Source organism: Erythranthe guttata, chromosome 11, assembly GCF_056151865.1.
Source record: "Erythranthe guttata isolate IM_541 chromosome 11, IM_541, whole genome shotgun sequence".
Lineage (NCBI taxonomy): Eukaryota > Viridiplantae > Streptophyta > Magnoliopsida > Lamiales > Phrymaceae > Erythranthe > Erythranthe guttata.
Window position 1 is genome coordinate 19736797 of NC_142543.1, and position 17353 is coordinate 19754149.

Below are 17353 nucleotides of genomic sequence, written 5' to 3' on the forward strand. Positions count from 1 at the left end.
TATTCCACTGTAAAGTTAAGAAAAAAAAGAAAAAAAGAAAAAAAAAAAAAGGCTATTTTACAATATACATTCAATAAAATATTCCAAAGTCCCCCACTCATCTCCATTGGAAATTAATTCCATGATCAGTTCTTGGAAAATTTATTCAGTCAGTCAGCACTCAGCACCATCAAATTAAACAAGAAACAGTCTCTCTCTCTCTCTCTTTTTGCCGACCCCTCTTCCTCTCAACAAATGCCCTTTAGGAAGAAAAAAAAAAAAGAAAACGCCTGCTTTCCCGAATGAATACGACAATGGGATTTGATGTTTTTGAGAGAAATAATTAATTAATTAATTAATGTATTTTTTAATCGGTTGAGCAAATGGAGGGGTCCATCATTTGAGGAATCCAACCCCCTTCTTGCATTACTAAATACCTTTTTTTCCCTCTTTTCTCTGCATATGTCTCTTGATTAACTTTTGGTGTATATATAAGTAATATTTGTGTGGGTTTTTGTGTGTGTGTGTATTCATCTTTTCTCTTCTCCATTTTTAGGGTTTTGTACAGTCAACTTGCCTTCTTTGGGTTTTCTTCAGAAATTGGATTTTTTTTTTGGGTAAGTTTTTGCTTCCTTAATCAGTCTTCCTTGTTCTGAATCATCTGTGTGTATGTGAAAGACTTATGTTTAAAAATTATATATGATGTGTAGGGCTTGTTTAGTGCATTTAGGGCCTCTTTTAGTTTGAATAACAATGGTTTATAGATTATACAATCAAGCTTTAGGAGCAAAGTTTCTATTGGAGTGGAGGTGATATTCTTTTTTAATTAATTAGTGTTAATCATGAATTTGTATATGATGCTGCATGAGTTTTCAGCTGCATTTTGATGTTCACCTCAAGTTTCCTTTTTTCTCCCATTCTTGATTGGGTTGTTCTGTTTCTGTGTAATAGGTTTGGATTTTGAATTATATATCAAGTTCATTTTTTCTTTGATTTTTTGATCTTCCATTTATTCAAAACTCCCAACTTGGTTTTGTTGTCGAAATTAGATGATATTGCTTATAAGGTATGTAAATTAACCTGGGGAGGTCATTTTCTGTATTGGATTCTTTGTTTTTCTTAGATGAAAAATCGTCGGATTTTTGGGTTCGGAAGTATTAAATCAATGCCAGAAGGAAGCAATATAGCCGGACAAGAAGAAGATGAATTAAATCAGAGTGGATCTAATTTGTCTGATAAAGAATCTCAGGATGCAGATTATTCCCACATTCCTTCCCTCAGCCACGAGCTAGAGACTCTAATCTTCGCCCGATTGCCAAGATCCGAGCATTGGAAACTATGCTTTGTCAACAAGTCATGTTTGTCCCTTGTTAAAACCGGCGAACTCTACAAGATCAGACGAGACATAGGACTCAAAGAACCTTCTGTTTTCATGTTCGCCAGCGGGGAAAGCAGCTGGTGGGCCTTTGACCGCGAGTTCATGTCCTTCCGGAAGCTTCCGGTACTTCCCTCAGACCATTGTTTCTTATCCGGAGATAAAGAATCCCTCTGTGCCGGCACCCACCTCCTCGTTTCTGGCCGAGAGATCGAGGGTCTAGTCATTTGGAGGTACGAGCTGGCGGAGAACAAATGGGGCAAGGGCCCATCAATGATCTGGCCAAGATGCTTGTTCGCGTCGGCGACTTGTGGGGCCCGTGCCTACGTAGCGGGGGGGATGGGGGCCATTTCACGGAACGAAGTGTACGACTCGGCCGAGAGGTACGATCCTGACCGTGGGTCGTGGGACCCACTTCCGAAGATGAAGAAGAGGAGGAAATTGTGTGCAGGGTTTTATATGGATGGTAAATTCTACGTGATTGGAGGTAGAAACGAAAACGGCGAACTAACATGTGGAGAATTTTTTGATGAAACGAGGAATAGATGGGAATTGATACCGGAGATGCTGAAAGAAGATTCCGTACAGTCATCTTCGCATTCGCCTCCTCTTCTTGCGGTGGTGAAGAACGAGCTGTACTCTCTAGAAACTTCTACGAACGAGCTGAAGGTGTACTTGAAGAAGACGAATACATGGCGGGGGTTGGGACGGGTCCCGGTGAGAGCAGATAGCAATAGGGGTTGGGGAGTTGCGTTTAAGTCCTTGGGGGATGAGTTATTGCTTATTGGGGCTTCATCTGCTGGTAATTATATGGCTATTTACACGTGCTGCCCTGTGGATTGTGAGTCCGGTGAGATGGAATGGAAGCTTCTAGATGGCGGTGGTAGAAGTCGACTCAGCCATTTTATTTTGAATTGTTCGGTTATGGTTGCTTGAGGGAGGGAGCAATGACACTTTGTAATCATAAGTCACTCTACCTTACTCTGTTTTACTCTGTATAATTTACTTTCTTGAAATGTGTCATTTTATCCTACAGTGTTATTTTCTGGTTATTGAATTCATCCTGGACAACAAATTACAATCCATAAGTTAGTTAACATGGTACTGTATTTGTGTAACATGAAACAAGAACTTGTTATTGTAATAATAAAGAGACAACATTTAATGAATGTGCATCAATTGACAATGATAAACAGAGCAACATAACAGAAACGGCGAAAACGAAAACGCGAGTACATACAAAGAACAAACACTCCTATGCATATGTATCTACAGTCGCCAAATTTTCTTAGTCTGAGCTAAAATCACACGGAATATTTTGCACTTGAAAGATTAGAGCCGCCAATGTGAACACGGACACGATGCCATGAGGTGTTGAGAATCCCCCGCAAGTTCCAAATGAATTCCACGTTTTCAGGCTGGATATTTCCTGCTATATCCACCTGTGAACAAGTCATTCAACAAACGTAAAACCGAGTTTTTATTACAATTAAAAAAAATGGAAATAGATGTAATAAAACATACAGCTTTGGCAACTATGTGAGTAGTGGTGTCTGTAACAGCAGCCTCAGCCTCAAAAAGCACCCATGCCCATTTATCGTTTCTTTCATTGTCGTCAGAAATGTATGTAATGCCGTCTTTCTGAGATTTTGAGGCTTCTGCCCAGATTTTGCCATTGTCTATAGATACATCTACTCTCTCTATACCTCTCCCACCTCCCGACACTGCATAGCCCTTGATTAATATCTGTTCATTCAAAAAATATACGTTTACGTTAGAGTGCGTAAATACATAGGGCTGAGGTTTTCGTATACTATATACAATAAGTAGCATAAACACATTAAGAATATACTGACCTTTCCAGGCCGTAAATCGTTTACTTCGTCCAGAGAACATATCGCACTCTGCAAGCAGTACATTGTACATTAATGAGCAATCTCAGAAGAAAACTAGCTATGTTTTTGCTGTCTCAAATATGAAAACGAATTGGTATAGAAATGAAGATAAAAGATTACAAGAACTATATAACGAAGCATCGAGTGATGGATATTCATTATTATTACACTATAAATGGTTAAAATGCAGAAAGAGAAATACTTGAATAGGAAAATCCATAACAGGACGCCTAGTGGACCAGTCGATGTTATCCCAGTCGACTGAAGGTGGAAACATTTTGTAATCCTTTTGCATAAAGAATCCCTAAGCAAAAGAAGAACCACGCACTTCATCATATATATATGGTTCACAGAAGCATAAGAATAGATAGATCATAACTATTTATTTTAATTAGTAAATTACCTGGCATTCTTGTGCAATGATGTTGATGGAGTCAAGCCATTTGACAGAACGAGCACCGATAACACCGGGGACAATCACACGTAATGGATATCCATGATCCCTGTTAAGAGTCTAAAGAGTAGAAAGTCCTGTTTATTAATAAAATATTCAAAGAATCTGAAAGTGCAGAATATATATAATGAATACCTCTCCATTCATCTCATAAGCTAGTAAAACATCAGCCTCGGGGTTTGTTGCATGACTTAACGGGACCGATGCTTTGTAAGGGCCTCCGTTCTCTTCCTGTAATAACAGTACAAATGGCTGATGCTCTAGGTAAAGAAAAACGACGTCGTCATGGGAGCGCGAAAGAAAGGTGCAAGAAATTTGACCTTACACTTGTCGATGCTTACAAATTCCACATGTTTTCCTCCATGTGGTGATATATGCGAGTGTTTGGAAATTCCCACCAGTTCAAGAACATCTGCTAGTTTGGCTCCACTCCAAACGGCTGCAAATCAAGAAGATGATGCACGGTGATACAAAATAAAACAAAAATGAAAAAGAAAAAGAAAAAGAAAAAGAAATTTACATACTAACCGTTTCCTAGGGCTGAAATGTCCCATCCAACTCCTTTGACCTTTCGAGTTTTGCTCATGGCGGTTCTTCTATTGCCAGCACACTGTCGATATATAACCCCAAATTAAAGCTTGGATCAAAAGAGCATATTTGAAGAGAAAAAGGAAAATATATAATTTTATTCATCGGATCAAACAAAGACATATATATGTTGGAGTAATTAAGGACAAGAGCTGCTTCATTAACCAAAAATACAGTAGCATCACATTTAATGAAATGACAACTGAGATGAACTAGACACAAATTACCAATTACCAGTAAAACAAATGCAAAACAAACCACGGGAATTAAAAAATGAAAATATACCTGTAGAGTGGCAGTGACAGCATATTTTGGAAGCTTTCTGTTATTCAAGGGGAGAAAATAAACTTTTATTTTTTCAAGTACTCCTAGATAGAAAATGATGAAATTAATTTAACAAAGCACTCACAGGATGTCTTTCATGTACAACTCTTTACGATTTTCTAACAGACCGGCTATAGAAACACTGTATCTGTTCAAAAAAACAAAACAAACTAACAAACTCTGTCAGAATTAGCAAAATAACACATGCATGTTGATATTCAAGAATTGGTGAAATATGAGACTTGTCAATATTGTGGTGGTCGAGTAAGGGAACAGGTCCATGGTTGCGCTTATAGAAAAAATCAACGGGAGTAACATAAGATGAAACCAAACAAGAACGATTTGGCTCTGCATTGAAGGGTTCCTGTCCATAAGCAACATTATATTATTATCATCAAAACATATTATTAATTTAAAAAAAAAAAAAAACATATTTGTGTTTGGTGGGATGATGAACCTTTGAGTTTACGAGAAGAGCAGGATGACGAGGAGGTTCTTGGGAGTAATCGGAAGGCCCCCTTAGCCCTGGCATTTTTCTTCCAACAAAAGAAAAAATATATAAATATAAAAATTCAGAGAGAATATATATAGAGTTGTTGTTGTTTCATTGAGGAGCTATTTTGAGGATGACATTTAAAGGCAATGCCGCTACTATAACGACAAAAACGGTTGTATCATCTAAATTATCTGTTTTCTTTTCCAGACCACTTTTGTATAATTAATTACACAATTTTAATTGATAAAGCAGGCTGCCTAACTATGTTTAATGTAGATTAAATCCTGACTAGGTTCATCATCTTAAACCAATGATTTGCTACTAAACCAATTAAATCTACGTTTAATGTTCCTAACTAATCATTTGGATTTGGTTGGTTCTGGAACGTGGTTTTATGAAGTATGGGGGGCAGATTGGTAATTTAAAGTTGAGGGGAAAAATCGACCCATTTCTCCATATTTACGACCCGTAAAAACTCCAATCGGCTCAATAAATCGACCCGTCTTCTCGGTGCTCACTGCTCAGCAACAAAATGTAAATCGATGACTGCAATTTATGTGCTTTACAATAGAATTGTTCGAAAATCAATTATTTTGATTTATGTTATTTTTTTAATTTGATGTAATAATAATTGGTAAGCATACTGTACTGTAAAATAGGAGTAGAAGGCATTCGGTAAATCGGCCGCCGACGCCGGACCGGGATGGTGCAGAACGAGTAAAGGAGCCTACGCTTATCGACATCGTCAACATCAAAGTCTCTCTCTCTAGATCTCTCTCTCTTCTCCTGACTTATTTGAAGTTAATTCTTTTTTTTTTTTTAATGGTTGAAAATAATAAAATGGTTGATTAATGGGGGGTTTGGTTTGGTTTATAGTTGACTGAAAGTGGAGAGAAGGAGCGGTTGATGGAACTGGTGAGGGAGAGGCTGGTGGAGTGTGGCTGGAAAGATGAAATGAGATCTCTTTGCAGGTTTTGTTTTTTTCTCTATTTCCTAATTAATGTTACTGCTGCTAATCACTCTATTCATCACACTAACTATTGTGGATAAACACACACACTGTGCCTTGTGCTTAAATTATGTTGCTCAGTGTATGAGTTTAGCTTACTAAATTATTAACTAGCTTCAATTTTTTCATTAATTTTGATGGTACCTGAATTGAGGGTGCATAAGCCTGTAAACGTACTTTCTTTGTAATTTCATAATCTAGCATGCTGTAAAATTTGTTAAATGTTATTGACTGTTAGAGGAAGGTAGTTTACCTACATTCTGCACATGCAAGGAATGAATGTGTTAAACCATTCATGTATAATATAAACCCTTGCATAGATGGTACCGTTCAGCTTGCACCCATAATTTTCCACAATTTTTTTAAGGGTAACCAATTAATTTGATTGAACCGACTATGTTTAGGGCATTTGTAAAGAATAACGGCAGGGATAATGTGACCGTAGATGATCTTGTTCGTGCAATTACCCCAAAAGGCAGGGGTATGATAACTCTTTCGCCCCAGTTATTTTGGTCATCTTTCTATATTTTTGATATTTTGGTTTCGTGGTTTTTTGTGATGCATTTCTTGAACGGTGCAGCTTCAATACCAGATTCTGTGAAAGCGGAGCTCCTGCAGAAAATCCGAACTTTTCTCGTTTCAGTTGCCCATTGATATTCAAGGTTTTACAACATGCTAGGTGGGGGCCAAGAGTCCCACCCAAGAGAAATCTGACAAAGAGAGCATAAATTTATTCATCCCTATGCATCTTTCGATGATCATACGTTGTTCTTTCTAGTGTTACAATGGCCTTCTAAGCTTAGGATATATTTATCATCACTTGAGCTTTATGTAACTTACTAATGCAATTATCATGTTTATCAGGTCAAGTTCGTGTATGATATATATTTATAAGTTAAATATCACTTGAGAATTTATATATAACTTGTGAATTGTCAAATTTTCACATTGGATTGATTGTATGTTTATACAAATACAAAATGCATGACTAGCTTTCTTTCGTTGGAGTGAGTCTAATGTTGTCTGAACCAAACGGCTATTGAACTGGACGACCATTTGGGTCGTGGTTTTATAGAGTCGAATTGGTTCAATTGGGTTTTTGATTGTTTTTTATATTTCATTATTTTATTAATTCTAATGTTTTAAAAATGCTATTTTTTAATATTTTTAATCTTCCACCTATTATTTTTAATACATTACAAATACCATTTTCTTTACATTAGAAGCTTTAAAAATACAATTTTCTTTATATTTTTAATCACAGAGAAGCTATTTGCATGTCCAAAAAACATAAAATACAATTTTCTTTATATTTTTAATCACAGAGAAGCTATTTGCATGTCCAAAAAACATAGAATTTCCTCGTCTATGTACCAAAATACAAATTCTGTATACAACACATATTCTATATCTAACACAATCTAACTATCCCGTACATGGTGACAAATTGTTGGATGATCACAAATGTATGAATTTACCCCTATTTATAGAACTAAACCTCCTTAATGGATAATGGTCATTAAGTCCCAGGATCTTCTCCCAAATATATTCAAATTCAAAGGAATATCCTCTAAGAATCTCAATCTAACTAGTCCCCATACATGGTGTTAGATTATTGGATTGTTGGATGATAAAAAATGAATGAGTTTCTCCCTATTTATACAACTAAACATCCTCAATGAATAGTGGTAATCATCTTGATCTAAAGGTTACGAATTAAGTCCATGATCTTCTACCAAATGTATACAAAGGAAACTAAACATCCTCAATGAATAGTGGTAATCATCTTGATCTAAAGGCTACGAATTAAGTCCATGATCTTCTTCTACCAAATATATACAAAGGAAGATCCTCTAAGAATCTCTATATTAATGGGAGGATTCTAGAAGATCTTCTAGAATTTTCTACTCTTGGGTCTCCTTCGTCTCAGCCTTGCTTGATGCGTGTGCTTGATGGGTCAACTGTAAATCCTTAGTTCCAAGACAAAAATGGGCAGCATGTGACATCCTGCAGAAGAGAGCATAAATTTAGTTCTTTTTATTCATCCCTATGCATCTTTCAACCATACATAGTTCTTTCTAGTAACTTATTATTGCATTATTATCTTTATCAGAATATATTTATCATCGCTTGAGCTTTACGTATTTTATTACTGCATTGTTATCTTTATCATGCCAAGATCATGTAGGATATACTTATAATTTAAATATCACTTGAGATTTATGGAACTTACAATTGCAACAAACCTACATTGCGATTGTATCTTTATCCAAATTCAAAATGCATGACTAGCTTCATTTGACAGACAGATATACAAGAGGCACATAAAACAGCGCATCAAACAGAAATCTTTATTTTAGACTTGAGTTTGAGTGACATATAAAACTACATGAACATTGAGAAGCTATTTGCTTCTCCACAAAACACAATTCAATTCCATTTTCTTCACTACAAACCAGCCAAATCCTACTTCCATTTTCTAAGCTTGCAAGTCCATGGAAAATCTGTGAAATCAAATGGTGCTCCACCAAAACTACAGCATAACCATAATAACAAACAATTGTTTATGCTGAGCTGGAATTACTGTCAGCATCGACATTACAGACTCCAGCTTGTTCACAAAGATCTAGCAAGTCCAAGGTCTGCAACACCACAAAAGAAGTTCAAACCATCGGCTTCTATTCAAAGCAAAAAAAACTATTTATAATAATACAAAAACGAAACTAACCTCAGGCATAGAGAGCTCGAGACAAAACTTGGGACCATCATAATGATGCAAGACTGGCCTAAAAGCATCTTCCTCCAGAGGTTTGCAGAGCTTCCTAACACAAGTTCTTACCTAATTGAGATATAACACGCAGCCCAGTCAATTATTGAGGTGAGAAAATACAAGTGATGATTATAGTTAGTAAAATGAAATTTTACCTGAGGAGGAAACCTTGATTCGCCTTTGCACTTTTTATCTTCCCTAGCAGTAGGATCGATGTTGGAACCCCCAAAACTTGTTGACTGTGAGTCCAAATTGAATGTAAAAACAATTTATAAAGAGTTCAGACACAAGAACGATGATACTAGTCATAGCTCAAGTAGAAGCTAATTTATCCACATAATCAAAAAATTTCCATGCTTATTCATCAAAAAGAAGGATTTCAACTCCCAAAGAGTGCTTCTTAATGTAAAAAGCTCATAAAATCTCATTTGTGTCTAATGAATACGCAATTAGACCCACTATGCACAAGTAAAATGCACATCGACATTGACTCTGCTATGGGAGTAATTACGTTGAAAATAACAAAAGAAACATACCTCAAAAATACCATGCAACTGATGAGTGGTGTAATTATAGAGGAACAGAGGTAAACCAGGTATTATTGCCCTCACATAATCTCTATATCACGGTGGTAGACCTACAAAAGAAAATGCAGTGGTAAAATGCTATTATTGCAGACCATCCTCGAAAGGCAAGGATTAATAACTTTTAAATATATAATCCATGGCATTCGACAATTCAAGGCCTACATCTCTAAATAAATAAATACGAGTATTTAGAATAGAAGAAATTGATATAATTAGCAAAAAGTTGTCTCTTCAAATCCTCGTGCATTGTATCATTGTTGCAGACAAAGATATATCCACCAAGAACCTCATCCCTAGGAAGCAGGCAAGGTCTTAAACCTTTTAACAACTGCATTTGTACTGTCCTCCTTGTTAGTAATGTTGTTGTGGATGATACCGCTATGCTTGCTTCCATCTAAAATTCCCATAGAATTATTGACAATTGGATTTTGATAAACTGGATTTATATTGGAACCACCACTATTCATGGAGGAACTTTTATTATTATTTACATTCTCATTCAACTTGGAATCCAAGTTCAACTTGTCTTGTTGAAATCCGAAATTATTCATTTGTCTCAATTGAGATGAACCGGGATCAAGATTGAAGCTAGAGCCTTAGCCTTTGACCTTGTCTGCTCAGTAGCGACCAACCATTTCTGATCCTCCGATCGGAGCTCATCACCAACTGCCAAAAGTTGTGAATACTATCCATAGTGCTAAAACTACAAACAGAGACGTAACTGCATATTTTATCATATATATCTATTACAACTTCTGGACATTTCATTTTGATTCGTCCGAATATATTGGTGGATCTTTTAGATCCGTATATGTTGATGGATTTCTTGGATTCTGCAAATAAGAACACAAAAAAGGAAAACCGGGCTGAGGCCGGAGTTAGCACTCCGACGATCAAGTCAGTACGGCTTTGATTTAGGAAAAAAGAATAATTATATGTTTTCTTTATGTTTTTTAAAAAAAGTAGTAGTGTCCTTTAAGGGAATTAATCTCTTGCTATTTATAGAGAACTTTTGAGAACGGATTTCAAATACGGACTCCAATTCCATTTTAACTGTCATTTCAGGGATGTTTCAGACTTTTCGAGATTATTAAATTAAACTTACCTGTCTTCTCGGTGAACAGTGTTATGAACAGTGTTGTGAGCTGCTTATTCCCCAGACTATATATTCTCTGAACGCTTTTGACATTTGAGAGGGGATATTAAATGCAAGATAATTATGTCGGGCATCATATAGATCATTATCTTATAACTCTCGCCTATGTCCTCTCGCTACTGAGAGGGTCTTCCCTCTCGCGCCCACGGTCGGCCTTTGATTAGGCTTCCTAGCTAGACCCAGAATATTTGATTTATCAAATCTAGTCTGTATATTCTCTGCGGTTCCTGACATTTGAGTAGACACGCATTAAATGTAAGTCGGCGATGTTACTCCCTTTTTCAGATAATATTCCTTGTTCCCATCCTTTCATTTCGGCGACCGCGAACTTCTTCCCCTCTCGCCCTGGAGTGGACTCTCGCGAGCTTCCCATTATTCGGCCTTTATTGGGCCTTCTTTCAATGGGCCGAAACAGTTACTTTTTACCGAATCAACTAGCCCCCTACTCGCAAGGACCAAGTTGAAGTCCTTCGCGAGTAAATTTTACTACATATATACGTTTCCTCTTTTTTTTTTTTTTTTTTTTTTTTTTTTTTTTTTTTATATATATATTTTTTTTTGTGTCGATTACGCTTCCCGAAGTCGCGACTGTTCGCTCACTGGGAGCCGTCTTTTCGCCTTAAAGGCGACGTATGGGCTGCCCTAGATAACTGTGCAGCCGTCGCTTCATGTCGCCGCCTCCCTCTATAAATATCACTCATCTTCCTCATTCTTCCACTTTTCTGCCATTTCTTCCTTTCTCCGGCGTCTGCTCCTTCTTCCTCCGGCGATTATTCCGGCCTTCCCTTTTTCCTCAGGTACACCATACTCCTTTTTGTTGTTTTATCTTACTCTTTTCCTCCCATATCTATGGCTTCTTCTTCTTCTTCATCCGGAGAGGCCCCTCCTCCGTCTTCCACGGTCGGCCCTTCACGCGCCGCCGTAGCCCCTCCTCCGCCTTCCACGGTTGGCCCCTCACGCGCCGTCGTGTCGAAGAAAAAGAAGAAAACCGTGCTTTCCAAAGTGCGTGGTAAACCTTCATCTCGCAAGGCGAGGGAGGCGGAAGGATCTGTTCCTCCCTTGTCACAAGGTCGCGGGATCATACGCGAACCTAAATCGAGAGAGCCTACTATACACATTCCCTCCGTCCCTCTTAAATCCATCCTCACTGCCGATGACATAGCCGACCTTCTCGTTCGACAAGGTTTGGATGTGTTTTATGACATAGCCCTTCCGGATCCTACCCAAGACTCCCTACATCCCCCTCTCGGCTTTAGTACTTGGTACTTAGATCAATTTCTTGCGGGCTTATCCCTTCCCATCCATCCCTTCTTTTTTGCGGTGGCAGATAAATACAAAGTCCCCCTTAACCAATTTCTCCCCAATTCTATCAAATTTATGTCCGCTTTTTTTATGATTTGTCTCGAAGCTGGCCTCAATCCGACCGGTGATCTTTTTCACTCAGCATTTGTTATAAACCACTCCCCCTCAGGTTTTTTCCATTTAACTTCTCGCCCGCGATTAGGGCTTTTCAGCGGATTGTCCAACAAAGTTCAAAACTGGCCCCAAAGATTTTTCTTTGTGCGCCCCCCCTTTCCAGAGGTTTTTCCTACTTCCTTTTTGTTAGATTCCCCGACACCCATGGTGGTGTCGGAAGGCTGTAAACCGTTCCTTGCTCATTTGGCAGCTCGCGCCCCTCCCGAGCGATGGGATGTCGAAAAACTGATTGCTACTCCCTCTCTTTTTACTCGCTCGGGACTGTGGGCTATGTCCTGCCCTGACTCTCGCTCGCTCGGTACTTTTATCCCCTTTAGATATTTATTTGGTTGACTCGTCATTTATTTATATAACATTGTTCTTTGTTTAGGCGAGATGATGCGAGAAGCCATGAAGGCGGCCCTTGCCAAACAGCGTGCGCAGTCTTCCTCTCGCCAGATTTCCGAATCCACCAGCCATGCTCCCTCAGCTCGCCAACCTTCCTCGGACTGGGCCGTGAGCAGCGCGGCTCCGGGAGCCTCTTCTATTCCCCCGCTGGCTGCCACATGGGAACCAGTTATCGAGTTGGGCAGTGAGAATACTGCCCAAGGCACGCCTGATCTCTCGATGTCTGCTGAGAGAACTCCTTCAGGCTTGATGGGCCCCAAGTCCCTATGTATGCCTGAAAATGAAGAAACCTCTCTCGCTTCTAAACGCTCTCGCGTCCGAGAGGGAGGCTTCCTGTCGTCCTACCATCCTGACATTCCTATGGAGGACCTGTTGCTGCATTTTGACCAGCTGAGGTGTGTTGAGGATGCTCAGGCTCTCGAGCGGCTGTCTCCCGAGCAAAAACATGCTCGCATACTGTTTCACGCCTCTCAGGTAAAATGGCAACCCCTACTCTTATTGCCTCATTTACCTAATTGTTTTTACTGCTTACATTTATTATTTGTCAGATGAACGTGCTTCTGGCTCATGGCTTCGGTGCCGACGAGTCATCTCGCCAGAATGAAGTTGACCGCCTCAAGAGGGAGGTAAACGAGAAGTCAGTAGAGGTGGTCCAACTGCGAGATTATGCTCGCCAGCTGAAACAAGCGAAGGAGACCTCGGATGAGAAGGTTCAGATGGAGGCCCACAAATACCGGGAGATGAAGTCCTCCCTCGAGAGTAAGGTTAGAAGATTGGAGGCAGAGAAATAACAGACGATGGCTGTGGCTCGCGAGACCACGAAGAATATGGAGATAGAGTGTATACGAGCAGTGGCGCACGAGAGGGCGAAAGGACTGTATGAGACACTCTGCTCGCCCAGCGGGCAACACTTTTTAAGCAAGTACCGCGAGGCGCTAATCAACAACTATCCCCTATCAATAAACTTTGCCTCCAAGGCTGCCTCCATAGGGGTTGGTTACTTCGAACGTGGGGTTCGTTTGTATGCGGAAAAGAACGGCTATCCTGACCCCACTGAAGTCATCGGTTATTTGCTCGACCAGCTAGGTGATGAGATCCCCGGGTGGGAAGGCAATCCTGCAGAACCGCTCGACCATGATTGGTGGTCCCGGGTCTTGGAAGAGATGCTCGCTTCCTTGAACCGTTATGCCTCTCATGCTCCCTCCACGGACGCTTTAATGGATTCGGGTCATCCCTTCGTCTCAGATCCTCCTTCCGCCTCAGTACCTGCTCTCGCAAGCTCTGGTCCAAACGAGCCCCCTATTGCTACGGACGTTATTCCTGATTCTTAAAAACATTTTTATGTAATTTCACTATCTGTCGGCATTCAAAAACTCTTGTTTAACTCTCGTTTTCTTTTTTTTTTTTATTCTATCTGCTATTTTTCTTTCGAATATTGTTTATTTGAAATTGTTTCATGCGAGATCCTTGTATTTTTATATTATGCATTTCGTTCTTTATCGGGAGCTTTTGAACTCGCGTTTCATTGTCCAGTATCCATGATGGGCAGGGGCTCTTGTACCCTTAATGATTCTGGAATTATTCCCTGGATGTTTCTGAGCATAAGCTCTCGCAGAATTTACGATCCTTGAATTCTATCAAGGATCTTTCTAAGCATGCTCTCTCGCAGCCTTTATGATTCTTGAATTCTATCAAGTATCTTTCTAAGCGTGCTTTCCCGCAGCCTTTATGATTCTTGAATTCTATCAAGTATCTTTAATTTCTAAGCGTGCTCTCTCGCAGCTTTTATGATTCTTGAATTCTATCATCTTTCTAAGCATGCTCTCTCGCAGCCTTTATGATTCTTGAATTCTATCAAGTATCTTTCTAAGCATGCTCTCTTGCAGCCTTTATGATTCTTGAATTCTATCAAGTATCTTTCTAAGCGTGCTTTCTCGCAGCCTTTATGATTCTTGAATTCTATCACGTATCTTTCTAAGCATAATTATGCTTCTCATACAATGTCAAAAAAGGAGGGCCTTTCATATTGTGTTGCTACGAAGAAAATGTTGGGTTTCGGGCACGCGTACGCAGCGGAAAACAAAAATTTTATGCGAATTAAACGAATTTAAAACACATAAGCACATGCCCGATAATATAAATCAATTAATTGCGTACCTTTGCGCTTCCAGCGAAATTAAAACAACATACATGCTTAATTACTTAATCGAAATTAAATCAATTAGCATGGTCGCGTTTAAATTAAATAATCATGCTCGCAATAATAAAACCAATTTCATGTAGTCACATAAAATCATACAAGTTTCTTATTAAAACGAACATGCATATATTAATTTAAACGTAACCGAATCGAATGACAATAGATTCGAAACATTACCTCTTGAAGCGTGAGGTAGGCGCACTAAGCAAAGCTAGATTGCCACGGAAACCAATCCGTGCAATCCGGGGCAGCAACGGCGATGATCCGAGCTATGGCGGCGCATGTGATTCACGCGCAGAGAAGATGGCTAGCTGCTCTTCCCACTCCTATTGATCCAACCTGTTTGCTGATCTGAAACTACAGCCTTGCTCCGACTTCAGTATCTCCATGCGTATTTACTGGATGAACAATTCCTACTGGACGGTGGTAGATTTATGAGTCGTGAAGCTGCTGTCAAAATTTCACGTCCATCGGATGACCGGTTGATTTATGGCGAATTTTCTCGCTGGGCAGCGCAGAAAATCCGAGAGCAGTTTTTCTGAATTGCCTTCTCGCATCTTCGATTCTTCGATCTTCCTCCTCTTGGATTTCACCTCGTATACTTCGATCTACTAAACACGTGGCACTAGACACGTAATAGTCAGAATAACGGAAGAAAAGAAAGAAGGAAAGGAATACCAAAAGAGATCGGCCAACGGGTGGCCGATTCCGGCGAATTTCCGGCGACGGCGCGGTGGTGGTGGCCGTGGGAGAGGGTGGCTGATCGAGAGAGGCAGCGGCTAGGGTTATGAACGTGTGTTCTCTTAGTTGTGTGTGTGCAAGACCTATAAATCAAGTATTTATATGTCTTGCATAAAACCCTAACGGGCTTAAGTTGGACCGGGTCCAACAGCTTAAGTTCGTTAGTTCTTTTACTTGCTCATCTCTCTCAATTCAATGATCGGAAAACTGTAACGATTACATTTTCGGAATCATTATAATGTCCTCGTCATTACGAGTGCCAACTCTCGATTTCCAACTTTCCAAAAGTGGAAACCCTAATTCAGTGCACTTTCTAAATTTGGAAACTTCCCGATTTAGAAGGTTCACTAATACGTTCGCCTATTCTTTTCCTTTTCTTATTCTCATTCATAATTCCAAATTACGAATGTTGGACCCAATCATATTGACTTCCAATCATGCAAAGATAAACATATTTTACCTTTGACCGTTTATTCAAAGATCTCATGTGCACGAGCAGTGTGACCCTCGATGGTTCAGGTGTAAGCTAGCCGTGGGCCCACAACCCTTTGTGGTCAAAACTCGTCCCCTTAGAGTTACGATTAAGATGAAACTCGTTTCACCTTAATCACCCAACGAATCAAGATTGGCGTCTAGCAACTACGCGTCATGATTCCCTAGATACAAATGAAGTGCCTGCAAGAACCTTCAGATATAGTTAACGTACAGTACGGTCCCTTCGATTCATATGTCCCGATTGAACTAGAGGCATTGGTTCATCGAGACCTCTTTATATGTTCAATGACGGTGCGATCGTTCTAAGTATTGTAATCGTCACGTGCATGACTTAGAGAATCGAATCCTCTAATCATCACTTAGTCAGCTCTGGCCAGAGACTTAGAATGATTACAAACTATCAGAACACACAGGACATCCAAGACTATTCTAGCGATCGAATCCCCGACTACAATGCACAGACCTCCCACTAGATTTCGGACTGCACGAACACTGGCCCTTGGGATGGTCCTCGGTGGAACTCAGAGACAGGTCACGATACAGCTGGTCCTCTAGTGAAGTCACGGTGATGTCTAGGTCATAAGGACTAATGGTGTACAACTATACCATAGATATCTCTACTCGATTATTGGGAACCACTTAGAGATTTCTAGGGTGAGGGAGTTCAGTGAACTCGTCAACTTACGAGCACCCACTTATGCATGCCGATATCACAATACCGTTTACTGATGAGATGCAGTACACATACACTAAGTGCTAGTCTTCTAATGGGAAAGGCCGATATCCTCATTGGTGGCGTAACCCTTCGACTAGGAACACGTTTAACAGTTATAATACTTAAGTAAATATCTCACGATCCTAACGATCAATTACTAGTACTTGTAATAACTGTAAGGACTATATCTATGCTTGTGACAAAGGGACAAAGATATAGAATGCCAAGGTGTTTTATCATTAATACGAATAAAGGTTCGTTTATTACCATAATAAATACGAAAGACCACAGCCACAAGTTGGCTTGTTGGTCACCTACTCTAACAGAAAATTGTTCATCTCTTTTAAGCGAGACGAACTACAATATGAGCCTTACATTGTTACAAAATATAAGTTTCAAAAAACGGGACCTTCTAACATATTCCCTGTCTTATACATAATATTTTTTCAAATGACAAATATTCCACGCTCGCGGGACCTGCCTTCCGGACATATCGCACAGCCTATATGCTCCTCCCGCTAGGACTTTTTCCACCTTGTATGGTTCTTCCCATTTCTCCATTAATTTTCCCACCTGCTTTAGGGCATTTGCCTGGTTAAGGACTAAGTCCCCTACTTGAAATGCTCTTGCTTTTACCCTTTTATCGTATGCAGCCTTGATCCTCGCTTTACTTGCCTCCATCTTGCGCATAGCATCCTCCTGTTTT

General features: G+C 39.6%; 3 protein-coding genes and 1 pseudogene across 4 annotated transcripts; 2 read left to right on the forward strand and 2 right to left on the reverse strand.

The window, feature by feature from the left end:
• The first annotated feature begins 95 nt into the window (after positions 1–95).
• Positions 96–2406, forward strand: LOC105961054 (Galactose oxidase/kelch repeat superfamily protein). Its single transcript, XM_088825088.1, has 2 exons — positions 96–596; positions 1103–2406. The coding sequence occupies exon 2, from the start codon at positions 1103–1105 to the stop codon at positions 2288–2290; it is 1188 nt and encodes a 395-aa protein (XP_088681214.1). The 5' UTR covers positions 96–596; the 3' UTR covers positions 2291–2406.
• Positions 2407–2463: 57 nt separating this feature from the next.
• Positions 2464–5233, reverse strand: LOC105961056 (sulfite oxidase). The gene is made up of 12 exons (XM_012985293.2): positions 5073–5233; positions 4858–4979; positions 4701–4763; positions 4577–4613; positions 4232–4313; positions 4024–4142; positions 3839–3934; positions 3653–3763; positions 3452–3553; positions 3211–3258; positions 2879–3100; positions 2464–2796 (listed from the first exon to the last, which is right to left on the reverse strand). The coding sequence occupies exons 1-12, from the start codon at positions 5145–5147 to the stop codon at positions 2659–2661; spliced, it is 1215 nt and encodes a 404-aa protein (XP_012840747.2). The 5' UTR covers positions 5148–5233; the 3' UTR covers positions 2464–2658.
• A 253-nt stretch (positions 5234–5486) lies between these two features.
• On the forward strand, positions 5487–7066 carry LOC105961055 (transcription/mRNA export factor). Its single transcript, XM_012985292.2, has 5 exons — positions 5487–5645; positions 5771–5867; positions 5988–6082; positions 6525–6601; positions 6701–7066. Coding segments are annotated over exons 1-5 (345 nt in total). The 5' UTR covers positions 5487–5643; the 3' UTR covers positions 6775–7066.
• A 770-nt stretch (positions 7067–7836) lies between these two features.
• LOC105960830 (B2 protein-like) lies at positions 7837–10170 on the reverse strand (annotated as a pseudogene). The gene is made up of 5 exons (XR_016034258.1): positions 9695–10170; positions 9427–9528; positions 9046–9129; positions 8849–8959; positions 7837–8762 (listed from the first exon to the last, which is right to left on the reverse strand). The product of XR_016034258.1 is annotated as a B2 protein-like (transcript).
• Between the last annotated feature and the right edge of the window lie 7183 nt (positions 10171–17353).